The sequence below is a fragment of the Argentina silus genome (genome assembly GCF_951799395.1).
Source record: "Argentina silus genome assembly, chromosome: 9".
Taxonomy (NCBI): Eukaryota; Metazoa; Chordata; class Actinopteri; order Argentiniformes; family Argentinidae; genus Argentina; species Argentina silus.
Genome location: NC_139663.1, coordinates 7214628 through 7231482, shown reverse-complemented (window position 1 = coordinate 7231482; position 16855 = coordinate 7214628). Strand labels below are relative to the sequence as shown.

General features: G+C 39.8%; 4 protein-coding genes across 6 annotated transcripts; 1 reads left to right on the top strand and 3 right to left on the bottom strand.

The window, feature by feature from the left end:
- Positions 1–245: 245 nt before the first annotated feature.
- LOC310809689 (lipopolysaccharide-induced tumor necrosis factor-alpha factor homolog) lies at positions 246–3298 on the bottom strand. The gene is made up of 6 exons (XM_083677088.1): positions 3184–3298; positions 2443–2601; positions 1677–1802; positions 1479–1571; positions 1137–1284; positions 246–818 (listed from the first exon to the last, which is right to left on the bottom strand). The coding sequence occupies exons 2-6, from the start codon at positions 2591–2593 to the stop codon at positions 710–712; spliced, it is 627 nt and encodes a 208-aa protein (XP_083533214.1). The 5' UTR covers positions 2594–2601; positions 3184–3298; the 3' UTR covers positions 246–709.
- A 421-nt stretch (positions 3299–3719) lies between these two features.
- On the bottom strand, positions 3720–6408 carry snrnp25 (small nuclear ribonucleoprotein 25). 3 transcript variants are annotated; one of them, XM_083677109.1, is made up of 6 exons: positions 5914–6408; positions 5681–5771; positions 5318–5423; positions 5047–5121; positions 4751–4846; positions 3720–4223 (listed from the first exon to the last, which is right to left on the bottom strand). In XM_083677109.1, exons 1-5 carry the CDS (start codon positions 6136–6138, stop codon positions 4789–4791), a joined length of 555 nt encoding a protein of 184 aa, XP_083533235.1. In that variant the 5' UTR covers positions 6139–6408; the 3' UTR covers positions 3720–4223; positions 4751–4788. The 3 variants fall into 3 exon arrangements, with proteins under 3 accessions (XP_083533235.1, XP_083533234.1, XP_083533233.1); XM_083677108.1 differs by having other exon boundaries at positions 4782–4846; XM_083677107.1 differs by having other exon boundaries at positions 3720–4846.
- A 261-nt stretch (positions 6409–6669) lies between these two features.
- polr3k (polymerase (RNA) III (DNA directed) polypeptide K) lies at positions 6670–7927 on the top strand. The gene is made up of 3 exons (XM_083676696.1): positions 6670–6918; positions 6998–7085; positions 7361–7927. The coding sequence occupies exons 1-3, from the start codon at positions 6808–6810 to the stop codon at positions 7486–7488; spliced, it is 327 nt and encodes a 108-aa protein (XP_083532822.1). The 5' UTR covers positions 6670–6807; the 3' UTR covers positions 7489–7927.
- A 1445-nt stretch (positions 7928–9372) lies between these two features.
- On the bottom strand, positions 9373–14903 carry cdip1 (cell death-inducing p53 target 1). The gene is made up of 6 exons (XM_083676228.1): positions 14761–14903; positions 12724–12778; positions 12185–12347; positions 11136–11300; positions 10656–10929; positions 9373–10489 (listed from the first exon to the last, which is right to left on the bottom strand). The coding sequence occupies exons 3-6, from the start codon at positions 12267–12269 to the stop codon at positions 10378–10380; spliced, it is 636 nt and encodes a 211-aa protein (XP_083532354.1). The 5' UTR covers positions 12270–12347; positions 12724–12778; positions 14761–14903; the 3' UTR covers positions 9373–10377.
- Between the last annotated feature and the right edge of the window lie 1952 nt (positions 14904–16855).

Genomic DNA, 16855 nt, shown 5'->3' with positions numbered 1-16855 from the left:
CATCTGAGCTCTTCTGTAAATATGTTTTGGGGGCAGTTTGGGGTATACAGTAATGTTGTATATATAGCCTTTTTGTGTCAATAAAAAATGATGTAACAGGAGTGTGACTGTTATTGAGTTGTGTCTAATAAGTAACATCAACTGCATCATACAGTGACAATTTGTTTATCTAGGAGTAACTGCAGTACATTTCTAGGCCTGGATAAGTCACATAGCTTCACAGTTTACATAATTTGGAACACTTCTTTCCCCTGACAAGGTTTTACAATCTTTTTACAATCTTTTTGCACTAGAAAAGCATAACATATAAAAAAGCAGAGCATTTGTTTATGCTGTTGTTCTCAGACAAATTGCATTGCTACACAGCAGGGGTTTATTCTCAAACCATGTGATAAAACCAGACTCACATAGTTGGGACAGACCATGACCAGCATACCTCCTAAAGTGACTGTCACTCACAACTCTCTTCCATGTCAGGTATGATTATAAAAAAAAGCAGATTGTTGTAGAATGCATATATAGTATGGTTATCCGTTGCATTGTCTTTTTTCCCTCCCTCATCCACTGCACTGTCCTGGACAGCCTGCACTTGTACAGCCTGCATTTTTTAAATCCACTGTAGTTGCCTGATCACCAGGGATGAGGGGAGACATCCATGCCCAGTTTGAGATGTGCTTATCAGTTGCAGCACACAGCACAGCCCTGTCCCTCAGAGCTTTTTGATTGTGTGGAATGAGCTTCGACACTTAGGGCATCTGTGTGTGACGTCCTTCCAGTTATCAACGCAGAAAGGAATCAAGCAGCAACCAGCCACACAGCTGAACAAGAGAAGACCAGAAACTACTGTCATAAATAGAAGAAGAGAAACACCTCAAATTCCATCAAGTGATTATCCAATATGACACCAGCTTGACCCAGCTTGTGTATACAATTACAGAAATGTGTTCTCTATCCTCAAGTAATCTGGTCTCTAAATATCTGTCATCATATAGACCCAAGCAGTGCTCCTAACTTGCTAAACAAAATTCTACTTCCATCTCAGTGAAGCATGGAGTGGGAAACTTGTTACAATGTCTCCTGTCCATGCAAAGGTGGCAAATAATTGGTAACAATCCAGAGAGTGAGGGTTGACGTACCCAAACATAGACATCATGAGACACACCAGGCAGGTCACGTGACCTACTGAAGTCACAGTCTCTGTGGTGATGAACTGTCGACACTCTGGGCACTGTGTTTGGGATGGGAATGGAGGAAGTTTCTCTATGTCCAGGATCACCTTTGGAGCTATGGAGGGAGGACAAGGGTGACTATTGATAGCCGTGCTTACTAAGGTTGTACAGTTATTACCAAAACATATATTGTATAATTGAATGTCTAAATATACATTGGCAGAACAAAAAAATTAATTATCTTAATCTTAAAACTGATGTTGATATATACTGATTGATATATACTCATAGACACTCAAACTGTCCCACCTGATGTAGAGGGTGGAGCTTCAATAAAGATTACAGGGCTGTCATGGATGTCGGGGAGGACAGCCAAACCAGGCTGACTGATAATGAGGTCACCTTTAAAGAAAAAAAAGAGAGAGAAAATCATTAGACAGATCTATATTTAGAATTTGCGGTGTGAGGAGGACAGTAACATCATACTAGCAATGCAGGTAGACCTACTTGTTTTCCTTTGATCATTGGCATGGAGAATCTTGTCCTGCCTCTCATGCAGCTCTCTTTTACTGCCAGACAGCTGCTCCAGCTCCTTGTCAATGCTGTAAATCTCAGACTGCTCACTGGAGTCACCTGATGGGCACAGAGACATAGTCTCTGTTCAGAAACAAGCCCTAGCACCTATTCCCTATACGCTTGTGTAGATCTGAAAATATAGGATATGTACAAGCAAGATGGTGAAAATTCCACCTAGCCTATCAGAGGGCAAGTTGGAGCTCCCACCATAGTGTTTATACCCATGCAATCCTTTCAGATCTACATAAGTGTCTATGGAATAGAGGCTATGGATTGTTTCCGGACAGGCTATAGTGTCTCAGAGAGAGCTAGTGCATTATCCTTGTTCATTCAATTCAGCCTGAGGAGGCCACATCACACCCCTACCACATACCCAACCTGTTACTTCCTTCTATGACAGGGGCTCAAAACAGTCGACTTCAAGTAGGTGACCTTTTGTATGCAGCGTTTCATTTAATCCCAGCCAAGTAGATCCATTGGTCAACTAATGAGGACATGATGACATAATCTCTAGGTTTGGTTTAAGTACCTTTAGACTTCTGAAAAGTGGCATCGATGTGAGATAGCCGAGGAGCAATATTTAGTTACCCCTCTTCCTGATTTGACCTTTGTTATTTTGACATAAAGGCCCTAAAACATGTTTGTCATAGATTCAAATGCAGTCCCTGAGATACAGTATCTGTCCGTTCCTCTTTACCTGTGCCTCCAATATAGGTCGAGCTATTCTTGAACTGTTGCAGTATGTTCAGCATGTTTCGCCGATCATTAAGATGCTGCCGCTTGAGTGACAGTTGGTTCATCTCCAAGGATATCCTCTCCAGCTCCATTGCCTTAGCAGAGCCCGACATCCTGAGGGCTGCAAAGAACCAGGAGCATCAGAACAACCACTTCATGGAAGTAGAAAGTTTGATAATTCCTTGTTTGTCATGTCCTCTGTCATCTGACAGAAGTTGACAGGTCTGGATAACATGCCTCTCGCTCTGAGCCCCATAAAGTAAAAAGAAAGCTAAACATTACTGTAATCAATCAACACTTCTCGTAATAGAAAATTCCTTCTCAATACACTTATTTTGTCTATCTATTTTTAATTCCATTTGTGCAAACACAAAGTAAATCTCACTCCAAGTGTAAGCCCAGAAATTCCATTGATTGCAGACAAATTCAGATAATTGGGCCATGTAGTTATAGAAACCAACCTACTGTGCAATCTAACGCTTGGATATGACAATGCAAAGTCAATTTCACACATGTAAAAACATATTAAATATATAATGTGTATACCATAACACAATCTAATGTTAATGCTCATTTAAATGTTTCTGTAAATATCAGATTGACATGTTAGTCAAAGTTAAAACAAAAGAATATAAATATAATATACATTCCTACTCACTGGTCTAAACTAAATCATACAGAAAATGATAAGACTTGACTTTACCCAGTGCTACTGGCTGCTTCCGGCTTATGCTGTTATCTGGTGGAAAATACAACCCTCCTCTATGTACTCCAGGAAAAAGGACATCACTTTGTTTATTGCCACCAGATAGTGCATGACGTACAGTGCCTTCAGAAAGTATTCAGACCCCTTCACCTTTTCCACATTTTGTTGTTATAGACTCAGTTTAAAATTGATTAAATTAAAAGAATTTGCCATCAATCCACACACCCCAGAATGACAAAGTGAAAACTGTTTTTTAGAAATTGTTATTAAATTTATTAAAATTGAAATATAGAAATATTTCATGTACATAAGTATTCAGACCCTTTGCTATGACACTCTTAAAATTAGCTAAAATGCAAAAATGTCATTAACAAATCACTCAATAAGTTGAATTGAGTCCATCTTAATGCAAGGATAATAGTTCATGTAATTTTGGAATTAATATTTGTTTTTATAGGGTCTCTGATTTGCATAGGAATCAATTACACACAGTGTAGATTAGGTACTTACATACATGAGGTATTTCTGTATTTCAATTTTAATACATTTACAGAAATTTCTAAAAACCTGTTTTCATTTTGTCATTCTGGGGGTATTGTGTGTGGATTGATGGCAAATTGAGTCTATAACACAACAAAATGTGGAAAAAGTGAAGGCGTCTAAATACTTTCCAAAGGCACTGTATCTACAGCTTGTGGTTTAACACACATACACCCAGGTTGAAATGTAGATTTATTTTAATTAAGCATAAACTAAGCAATAGTACAATAGTTTTATTCAAGTTTGTAGTAGCAGAATGTCACAATGCAAAATACAAAAGAGCAATATAAAAAACACAGTTATGTCAAAACAATAAAAAATAAGACAAAACATTCCACATAATCTTATCTACAAGTGCACATAGATATCATTATGCCTTTCAGACATCCATTGGATCATGTCTACTCCAAATATCAATTTGCTGTAGTTTACACATCTCCAGGTTGAAATAAACAGGTTTGCAGCAAAGGGGACATGGCTCACTAAGGTAGCTAGATCTGAAATAAGAAACACACAGAGGTTGAAGCATTATGTCTTACTTTCTTTTAATAATAGATGAGACAAGTCATACCAGGCTCAGGGACATTGGTTCAATTGTATACTTGTACGGGGAGTGCATAGATAATGTTGAGTCCTTCAAAATTATCATATTGAAGGATGCAACAGGAAAACAAGACAATAGTAGTGGTTTTCAATAGCTGTACTCTGGCACTACCTCATACAGCCATACATCTTTATTCATTACATTGTGTTAGTTTGCATGTTTACAGTGCAGTGAATTCTCTGTCGTGAGAGAATCAGACAGAAGCCCTTTCATTTCATGAGAGATGTTTTTGCATATGCAAACAAAAAAACAAGAAACCTCTTTCCTAATGAAAGTCAGTGGGGGAAGTGGCCAAACATTGGTTAAACTATCTGCCATGTTGTTAGCCTGTGACTTACTTTGGTTATTTATGCAAAATTGAGGCTTAGTCAAGTACATATTGTAAATGAGATAATAGTTTAGAAGTCTGACCATACGTACTTAGTATTCTGCCCTGATGTGTATACTGTACCTCAAATTCATTTCTTCCTCAGTCTCTTCATGAATGTCACTTCATCTCTGTTCCTGATCCCATAGCTAACAACAAAAACAACATGAAAAATATTGTTTTCAACTGAAAACGTATGACCCATGAAGCACACTGCATTAAGAAATACGGACACAGTAGGTCCCATTCTCAATAAGGGGCAGGTCAAACATAAGAACCAGCATGACTGATTTACATCTTTTAACAATAGCATTACAGTTGATGACAATGGTGTTTGATTTAAACTTACTCTTTCAATTTCATTTTGTCATCCTCAAGCTTCTCCCCTTGGAATACTAAATGAAACGTTCGCCAAACATATCTCCTGTACAAGAAAAGTGCAGACAATACACAATTCAGATATTGTGAGACATTTATGTTTATATCCTTGGAAATCAATTATATATATATATGAGTGGTATCTGACATCATAACAACCCAAAACAAAACATAGCATAGCATAGTTACATTACTCTGTGTGTGTGTGTGTGTGTGTGTGTGTGTGTGTGTGTGTGTATTACCAGCTAATGTATTTCACCCCTCCCTCCCGCTGCTGTTTCAGTTCCATGAACCTGCAAATGGCCTTCTTCAGATCCAGTACTGTGGCATTCTGCACAACCACTATGGCTGAGGAACAAATGAACACATATTTCACTGATTATATTAAATAGATGCTGCTTTTTTTATTTTACAACTTTTCACAAATCACTCATACAATTCTAACATGTAGGTGGCATTGAATGCACATGCTCAATGATAGAATGAGGTCTATTTTCTAAATATTGCGAGGCAATTTGGGCTGTAATGCTCTGCTAACCCTAACCCGTTGATCAAATAAAATGCATACAAAAAACATTGTGCTGAGATATATACTCTTAACTCACGCATAACTTCACCATCTGCCTTACATACACGGACAGTCATGGCCTGGCCATACTCCAAGGCAATCTGTGAATTCACTTCCTCCAAAGTCACCTGTGAAGGAAAGAAAGCAGTATATGGGAGTTATGTGTCATTTTTAAAAAATCTGCATGGAAATGAATTGAAACATTGGTTCGGCTCGAGTTCTAGATACATCTTTCACCACCACTAGTATGGAATAGACCATGCTGACAACCTGAATTGGAAGATCACAGAGTAGAGGGTCCTGTACAAGCCGAGCAAGTCCTTCTTCAAAGATGTCCAAGATTTCAGAATGTGGCAATAACTCTTCATCCTCCTCATCCTCTGGTGGTTCACCATCCTCTATTTGGTTTACCTTTTCAATTACCTCTCCTAACTCTTCGTCTTTTACAGCCAGTTCCTCATCCAGGTGGAGGGGCTGAAGCTGCTCCCCCATCATAATTAACACGACAGTAACAAAATGATAAGCTATGAGTATGATCAACAAGAGTTGATGGGATGATTAGTGTGGTGGCTGCTAGCAAATCTAGCTAGCTAGCATGTAAACTTTAATCTGTCTATTTTTCACACCGTGACACAATATGTACATATTTACAAGTTAATATTGCAACATGCATAGCTAAAATATAAAGGCGACATTTTGGTGCTCTAAAACCAAAACAATGAGCTACTGTCGCTTGCTGCTAAGGTCTTTGCTACGCTACTTGCACTGTACATCAGCTACAACAATACTGGATGAAACTTGGTGGGGAATTAAATGTTCCGCGGTTTAAGGATTGGGGATACTTCTATCAGCATTGATGGATGTTTATGTCTCTTTTGCTAATGTATCAAATACGTGAACCTTCAACCGAAATAAAAAAAAAAAATCTGGTCAGAGCACCATGAAGAACAAAAGCAACCTTTCCCACCCTCATATATCTGGTTTCCTACCGAAGTAAAATAGATGCAACACTAGTAGCTACTTTAGCCTTTGAGACATGAGCTTGCTTGGTAGACGTCAACAACGCTCTAGAATGAAAGAGTAGTGTAAACCATAGGTGTAAACCTACATTGTATTGAAGTATTGAGTAATTTAAGTATCAATTTTGACCAATTTAGAGAAAACATGCTTATGTTTTGTCCAACATGTGGGAATGTGCTGATTGTAGAGGAGGGACAGAAGTGCTATCGATTCGCCTGCAACACATGTCCATACGTGCATAATGTAACAAGAAAGGTAAAGTAACTAATCATATTCAACTAATAAACATATTTTATAGTTTATACATTGATCAAATATCAATTTCCTCCCAAAGGTAAACAACAGGAAGTACCCTAAACTAAAGGAGGTTGATGATGTGCTTGGTGGGGCTGCAGCCTGGGAAAATGTGGATTCCACACCAGGTAGGATAATCGTTTGTTTAATAGTCTGTGATGGTGGAGGGTTAAAGAGCAAGCGTGTGTGTGTGTGTGTGTGTGTGTGTGTGTGTGTGTGTGTGTGTGTGTGTGTGTGTGTGTGTGTGCGCGTGTGCGTGTGTGTGTGTCTCTCTCTCTCTCTCTAAAAAACGATCTCTCTATATCACTAGTAGTGCAATAGTAGCAGTCAGCATACTATGTATCTATATCTGTCTCACACGATATTATCTATATAGTGACCCTCTTGTGTTTGTGTTGTGCAGAAACCTGTCCAAAGTGTGGGCACCTCCGTGCATACTTCATGCAAATACAGACAAGATCAGCAGATGAACCTATGACCACCTTCTACAAGTGCTGCAATGTCCAGTGTGGAAATCGCTGGCGTGACTGAACACCCATTGTTGGATTTCTATCTGAGAGCACTCTATATGGCCACTCTATATGGCCACATCTCTGGCTGCGCATAGTGGGAAGAAGTGGCAAGAGCTTCTGTACTGTGGATTCCTACCTACAGTGTTGTACTTTATACACAGGAAATACATACTGTACATCTTTGTCTTTAGCTTTTAGATTTTTAGGTTTTCAGTTGAAGAAAGTCTTGATGTTGTCTTCTTTGACTCTAAAAATCTCTTTTCATTTGAGTGTCTTTAAGGAGCTACCAATTAGACAAAATCCATAATGAATATTTACTTGCCTCGTTTTATAAGCAGGTGATATTTTCATAGATTTCACATGGAAATGGTCTGCGTGTCTCTGGATTGGTAGACAACCTTACTTTTGACACGTCAAATAAGCTGAGTCACTGGTGTGAATAAAAGATCCTAGTCATGTACCGGTTTGTCTTTTATTGTTAAAATAATAACTGCACTGTATGCAACAGTAATGGTCCAACTCATATCTTGATTACATATACATTTCACATTTTATTCAGAGGGCAACACACCAAACATTGCCATCAACAACAAAGGCATTTTTTGTGAGTTTTTCAAAGTTTGATGCAATCCTTTAACGCACAGTTACTACACTTTCTTACATCGCTTCAAGCCACGTCACATTGAATGTAGAATATTAAAGAGCATACATCAGAGGGAACCAACCTGTGTAAAGTATTCCTACATATGCAAAGGTTTATATGATCATGCTGGATACTGTTGTTAGTTTTTAAGGAAGAGTTCTGAAAATCATGAATTATACATCGGTTTACGGGGGCTGCATATTGACATGTCATTATGAAGCAGTTGATAACTAGCATTCCTTAAATCTGCAAGATTATTTAAACAAAGACTTGGTGACAAACCAGCTCTTGTACAACTGTATCAAGGCTATAGACTTACATGCATCATCAGAGCAATGCAAGCAATCATAGACAAGGAACACTGCAGTAGAAGCAGACTTCGTAGCTTTGGGACCAAAACTTTGATTAAACGGATAGGGTGGCAGGGTTAAGCACTGTCATGCCTAAGATGTTCATGTATTTGAGATGAAGTTGAATGACCACACACTGTTCATCATGAATGAGGTCCTCCCTAATGATACTCATCACAAGTTGATTTCATTCATAACATTCTTATCTAGTTATTTTCAATCCATTTACTCTCTTCCAGTCAACCCAGGCACTATAGTAAGTAGTTACACTGATACTTTCAATCTGACCTAATAAGTAGGCAACACATTTACAGTGCCCAGAGACACAGAAGAGGAATTTTTTTATTATTTTTTTAAACCTGGATGGACTAGACTTTAATTATTTCCCCTAAACATCAGCAGACAATATCACCAGTGAAAGGATAATCTGTTTTGGATTGGGTGGGGTAACGCAGCTTGACACACATTGGGCCAGCACAGCAGACTCGACATATGGCCTGAGAGAGGACAGCACAAGATTACTCTGATGTCATGCAGAGCGTCTCATCATTTTAATGAAACCCTCCAGGCAAAGCAGATTTATTTAGCTTCTGTCAGGTTGGCATCATTCTTCTCCTATCTGGAAAAATACCACTTAGCTACTGTTTCAACTAGCAAACAGCTCCTGCCTCTAAAGGCCATGTGGTATGATAATGCTCATGTTTTGTGAAGGTATGGATGTCAGTGACATTGATATAAAAAGCAGTGTCTACAAATCTAACTACTAATTATTATGTTTTAAGCCAAGCAGAATTTCAAATGTATCCAAAAATCACGTCTGTGGTATTAGTCCTAAATCTAGTTATTTATCAAGATTAAAAAAAACTCTCCAACCAGCTAACCCATAGACAGACGAAGAAAAACATGTGCATTCCTGGCAATGATGATTTTATGATTGTATGAAATTTCACATGGGCACTGCACATTCGCAATGCCATTATATGCACAAACATTTGCTTTATTATCAAAATTTAATACAATAATATGGACAAAGGGCATTATTGTGTGACAGCTCTAGCAAAAATCACGGAACATTTAGTGACTAGCATCAAGAGGACTGAAAAAGAAACAGATACATATTCCCCCCCCCATGACCACTCCTAAGCAGACAAACTAAATAGCAACCTAAATAAATCAACAAACTCTTTCTTTCTAGACTAGAGTTTGTCAGGACAAATCTGATTAATGGTTATTTAGTATACCGACGGTTAGGGGGGGTACATTATTCAGGTTGTATGAATACAGAATGAGGACAGAATGAATACGAACAAAAACAAGTTTGCCTACGGCATTAGCAGAACCTTCATAGTCTTCAATATTAACATGTTAAAATAATAGATAAAATACTTCAAATAATTACAATAAAGACAAACAATACTGACCCTGCAATTGCTGACTTCATTGTTAAATTTGCATCTCAGCAAGATTCACAGATGATTTCAATTAAGTAAAGTGACCATTTTCACAGCTTTCTAAGTGTGACCTCCCTGGGCGGTACCTCTCCAATGTGCTCCATAAATGCATAAGTTACAATTCCAAGCCTTCCCTTAACCTTCATACAGTGTGCAAGATATACAGCATTAGTCACTTATCCTTCCCTATGGATATGTTTTCCTGCTTTTAATCTGATTTAATGTGAGGTTTCTACAGCTTATCTAAATCTCTGTACATAGGTAAGTGAATCTGGACAGTATATACAGTAAGTACAGGGTGAATGATGATTTATAAAATGAGGCTACTGCTAAGAGGGCTAAATGAAGCACAACACATTGAGCAAAAAAATGAGATAAAGGCTGCAACTACCACCAGGAGGCGCTGTGAGTTTATGTGTGTGCATATACTGTACGTGTCTTGTGAGGCATTTGTCTGTCGGTGGTTAGCATATACGCTTGTATGTGTAGATGTAGCCCCTGCAATTGGGGCAAGTGTGTGTCACATCCTTGAGGTCATCAATCAGACAGGGAATCAAGCAGCAGCCTAGATCACACCTGTAGTCCGGAAAAGAAAGAGAAAAATGTCAACACAAATGAACATGAATATTGTCTTCTCATATATAACATCGCTTGCTTCTAATTCTAATTCTATTTTGTTAGTATTTAGTGTAGTATTTTGCTCTGTGTGTAGCTCCTATACTAAGTAGCCAAACTGACTTACCCCACAAAGAAGCAGAAGAGGCAAAAGAGTGTGTTCATGAGGCCAACGTCGTGGTTAATGCGGGTGACAATGGCCTGCTGGCAGTGTGGGCAGACAGTCTGCACCGGCGCGGACTGGAACATCTCCCCCTGCAGTACAGTCACTGTGGTGGCTGCACCAGGAGGAGCCAGGACAGTGGCCGTGTGACCTCCCAAAGGGCCAAAGTGACTGGGCCCAGGGCCAAACTGCCCTGGCATGGAATGGGCAAAGTGACCTGGTGGAGGGTAGTAGACACCTGCAGAGCAAGACATAGAGAGTTACCTATACTGTACATGTGCCTGCATTTTCAAGTTTCTTTAGAAGAGTAGCACAGAACTCGTGCTTAATTAACATGGCCATGATACCTTATGCCTTGAACACCATTTGTGTTTACATTATATTTATTTCCTTCTGTGCATCTTATTTCAGTGCCCTTGTGAGCAGCCATGCTAGCAGGCATACCGTGTGGGTGTGGCATGGGCATGGGCATGGGCATGGGCATGGGCCCTTCTCCTGGGACGTGTGGGGGCAGAAAGCCTGGCTGTAATGTGGCCTCGTAGGGTGGAGGGCCATAGTCTGGAGGCAAGGGGTGTCCCTGAGGAGGACCTGTCGTTACAGGGGCCGCGCCTTAAAGATAGAGACACACGCACGCACGCACGCACACATGCACGCACACACCCACACACACACCCACACACACGCACGCACGCACGCACACCCACACACACACACACACACACACACACACACACACACACACGCACGCACGCACACACCCACACACACACACGTTATTAGAGAACTTTCAGTTAAGATATTATTGCAGAAGCATCACTTACATTAGAAATCAACGTTAATATTCACATTATCTATGAGATGTCTATTCATCTGTGACTGAGAGCAAAATTTAGTGTGTTTTTTTTTTTTACCAAGCATTACTATCTTTCAAGTACATTTCTCCCTCTTTTTTGACCACATATAAACTGAAACAAAGTTAGCAACAAATAGACTTTGTTGATCACATTCCTTCAACTGGACAAAAACATTACTTTGTTCATGAGCGTGGAAACTCGGGACGGGGTGGAGGCGTAGCCCAAACAAAGAAAGAGACTTGTTTACGGACACGGGGCCTACTTTCAAGGTTTCCTTGGTGACTTTTTCTCTTGGCCTTTCTCTAAATCAGCCACAAAAGGACTGATATGTGAGGCATTTAAAAGGCACGTGCTAATTAATTCCAGTTAGCCTAACTGCTAGCTACAGAGCAGAACCTTAAGTAGACCAGTCAAAACTCCATGAGCCACTGTTGAGGATCTGTCCTGCCATCTACCTATTTGACGACCCATACCATATTTATATTTTACTACCTGCCAGCCTCATCTCGGTTTAAATACTCAAATGTTTAGGCCTAACTAATACCATACTAAACGACAAACATTCTCGAATAAAAGCTTGCTTTAAATAAAAGGATGCACATCAAGCACAGGACAGTTTGGAAAAGCATGTCATTGTACCTGAGACAATAGGTTGTCCATTCTTCTCCTCAATGAGAGGGGCACTGGGGCCTCCAGGGTAGGGAGGAGGGGGGTCACTGGACATGCTGGCCGATCTCTGGATGGGGGGGGGGGCCTGGGAAAGGAGCTGCCACTCACCACTGGCCTTGGACTTGCTCAGCCACTGTGAGAGGAAAGCACACACAGGCCTTACAGTTCAATATCCACACACTGTAACACGATAGCGATGCCTCTCATTTGAGTTGCTGATGCATTTAAATAAATTCATTTATCAGTTATTCAATCTCCGTATTGATTTCGCCATTGATCATTTAAATTAAGTGATTTTGTCAGATAAATGTGATGGGTGAGATGAACAGTAAAAGCTGTACAAAGCTGCGTAGGACTAGGTTACTGTCACTGGGGTCAATGTACTAGACCTATACATTAGAAGGGTTTGAATCCACAAAAATAACAAACATTACACAAATGTCCTCTGAGAGCCACCACTATTTACACAAAAATAGAACGAAGCAATGGTGACTGTAAAGGTCATTTACCTGCTGATGACAAGGGGTAGTTTCCACCACAAAAGCCTGTTTTCCTGCCAACAGTCTACAACAAAAAAAAGAGACAAAGATGACATGAAGTTGGTGTTTGGCATTTATAGCTACGTTCACAAACATAGGCCAACTTTTTAACATACTTTAAAATGTAGCTTACTGCTAGGCTAATAGCCTAGACCAGAGTGGTATATTAGAAGAGTGGCACCAATGCACTTCAAATAGTTCCATATAGCTTCCAGGTTAAACAGGATTTACCCATATTGACATTTTATTGAACAAAAACAACCGGTTGCCTGGCAACATGTTCTGTTGGTAAAATGTAAAGGGACTATTTTGGCCAATAGAAAAGTAACCCCTTCATTGGTGCCACTCTTCCTTAAAGAACACTCCGGCCTAGACAAAGTCCCACCACACTTGAGCACATTGACATTTTGAGTCTCCAATATAAACATTATAAGCCGGGGTCTTAGGCCTAAGTTAAATCATACTACAGGGCTGGGCTAATCCTAACAGAACTGTCACTGAAATTTAGCATTAAAACTGGCATAACAAAAATACATCAGAGAAATTAACTCCAAAGTCTTCTTACTACAATTTACTTTGGCATAATTGAGGTTGAATGGCCCTCTGACAGAAGTGGAGGTGACAGTTTTGGCACAGTTAAGAGGTCCGGTTCTATATCAAGAACTTCGGTATCTCTCTTTCATAATTGAAGAAAGCAGTGCAGTTCGTTAGGATACAGTTTAGATGTAGCTTTCCCTACAAGGCTATACAATCTAAACCTCATCATTGACTGCATGTGCCTCTGAAACTGCATCTCAAAACATAGCCTTGAAAGCTGCAAGGCCACCAGCTGTCCCGCCATACGTCTTAGTCAGCTGACTTGGGGGAAAGAGGCCTGTCCTGTGGGATAACCCTGCCTCTGTGTGTCTCTAAGGTTGTAGTCATGACCTTAAGATGATTAGAAGGCTGGCCTGCAAAACAGGCCAAATAATTGTCCAGGGCAATAAAAAAAGGAACCTGTAATAGTGGAATTCAGAGGGTAGCGATAAGAAAGAGAGCAATCAGACACCATTTGTGTGTCTGATGTGAACACCGACTAGCCACTGAAAAATGCCTTTAAGTGTTAAACACAAAGAGTTTTGAGGAAAATTCTTAGGATTTTCATTTTCCCACAGAATTGTATTTCATTTTCTCACACCATTGTATACGCCTCATCATCATTTGTGTAATTTCTTTGGAAATAACTCCTTGGCCTAGAGCCATATAGCCTACTTTCTACTACTGTATGATGACTGTGATGTCCTGAACATAGCAGTCATAATGTCACCCTAAATGTTGGGGAATAATGTTCTTATCACAACTCGCACTCATCATCACCACAGCTAGCACAACGATACTAGCTCTCTAGAATTATCCATTTGCCAGACTGAATCTTCTTGCCGGGATGTTCTATATTTACCCAGATGATCCAGCTCAACCCAACTTGCAAAAATACCATGCATTCGCTTTACGTAATAGCTAGTGAGCTGGCTAGCTGCTTTCTCTGTGTTCAGGGGTTGTTGACGTTGACGTGCTACTAGCTATTTTATCCAGCTAGCTACAAATCTGTACATCTTTACCATCACCACGTTGAAACAGCTGGTTTGTTTACAAAGAAATAGTAAACAATATAGCACGCTGTTAAGATAGTTAGCTATGGATGATTTTGTAGCTAGCTATTGATGCTGTTAGAGTAACTAAGTTAGTAGCTAGCTGTCAAATACGAACACTAGCTAACTAGATATCAAATAGCTAGCTAACTTACTGACCGATCCTAGATAGAGAGTTGGCTGGCAATACCTATTCAGCCTGACACGAATATTCATTCACAGCTAGCCAGCTATATGGATACGGCGCAAGCTTGAGCTCATTCTGGGCTAGCCTGCGGGCTAACAACAACAAAAAGACAGCTGACACAGGAGCAGTAACAATGTTACAACAATCTCTCTCATATTCAATTGGACTTAAAAATGGCCACTCGACATTTACCTGATGCGCCGTTCTTGTCTCTACCACACACAATAGGAATTAGGTTGCAAAGTTATCAAAAATATCCCACATTTGATCGGAAGGATGGTACCCAAGTTAGAAAACGTTCGCTAGCCACTCTTGTCATGAATCACCTAAACATCCGCCTCTAGGAGGGATTTTGACGTAACTGTGCTTAGCGAGCGAGGGGTTATTAGCTGAGTGACTGAGTCTGCCTCATTGATGGTCTGCCTATCATTCTTTTTTTTTACATTTCAAACACATTAGCCTACTGAAGTTGCACTTTTTGACTTCGTATTCATGAAAAATACAGTTGTTATGATAAAATCATGAAATGTGCAATCTTGACAGTGACACAGGGATAGGTGGAGGAAAACCCATTATTATCTTTGCTTGAGACCACACTTGGCCATAATGAATGGTATTCTGGGCAACATCACAGGCCGACATCTTATTTGTAGGCCTATGACAAAATGCTGCACCATAATACGATTGCCAACATGACATGTTGTTACGTTTGAACAGTAAGATCATTCTATAGGTCATTCTACTTGACATTGCTGGATTGCTGTTTTAGTATGTCTCTTCCCCTGTTCTATAAAATGTTTCCTCTGCCCCAATGAATGGTCTATATTATTTATGCTTGTGGTCATTAAGGGAGATTGAGAATATAGGAGAGTACTGCATGAGTAACTCATAAAAGGTGACCACTTCACTAACACAGAGGCATTATGAGCAGCCCATGCCATTATGAGCAGCCCATACTATCCCTCAATTAGCCCTGTGGATCAATTAGTGATGTTGGCCTTACATTTTTAATGGGAAATGGGTAAGCTATGTTAAACTATTTCACCAACTTGGTTTAGAATGAGTTAAATCTTAAAAAGATGCAACAGCCTTTTCGTAAACATCACTGTTGTGGGTCTCCTATTCCTCTATTAATTTGTCCTACTTGTATGGCAAGTACATGTTTTTACATTCCATGTTCAACCATCCTCTCCAAACACCACAGTTCACCTTTAACATTTTGTGGAGTTCACTTGAAATAAAATATGTGTCCTATTGTGATAGGCCCACAGAACAACAAAGCTCTGTACATGAAGGCCCCCTGGTGGTTTACATTTTATAAAGCCCTTGGGGACCCTTGCAGACATGTTTGCTGTTGGTGGAATGTGCAGGTAAAATATCCAAAGATATCCACACTTGGATGTTAATCTAATGTCCATGTTGTGAATTTCTGCCATGTTTCAGTGTACAAACATTACTTACCAGTAATTGGAATATCTAACTGTTAAAACCCAGTCCTTGACATCAGCCTGTACAACTTGACCAATGCTGAACAATACTGTACGTGTTTGTGTTTCATGAATGATGATATCTCTAAAATGTTCTCATCTTGGGTGTACTCCTTCGAATACCTGTCACTGAAACATGATAATGCGTTCTTTGGGATATGTAGACATATTTTCAGTTCTAATAAAAAGGCAGATATCAATACTAGCTTATTTCCTTGTACAGAATGGCAGGAAGTAGGTGCACAGCCAAAGAAAACCTCCCGATACAGTGGCACTCAGGGGCAGACTATCCACAGACTCACCCCTCATAGCAGTCTCACTGCCTTCTGATGGCCTCTTACAATGCATGCTCAGTTTACTGTCGGCCCAAGACTGAGATTGAGGTGTTTCCTAAAGATCCAGTAGAGGGCTCTGTCCTCACTGTACAGTGACTGTCAGAAGCTTCCCTCAGGAATAAATATTTTTTAACCTTTGAACAACTCTACAATTGTACTTCCACAATTGAACTGCATTATGGATGTTCAAATGGTTTTAAAACCTTTTTGTGTTTTTAAATGTCTCACAAAAACTTTACCAATTGTTTGGAACTCATCAATAAGGTCCATTCTTTTATTTATTTTGTTTGAATTATCTTTTTACTGGTGAAGTTGTCGTATGCTTCTGTGACGGGCTGAGTTCAAACGTGGGTCTCCCACCAGCAAGACCCAAGTGTCTACCATTAGTCCAAGAGCACATTCTCGAGGTCAGAGGGTGAAAGTTTACATGTCTCAGGCAGGGCTACTTCATCATGAAAGCGTGAT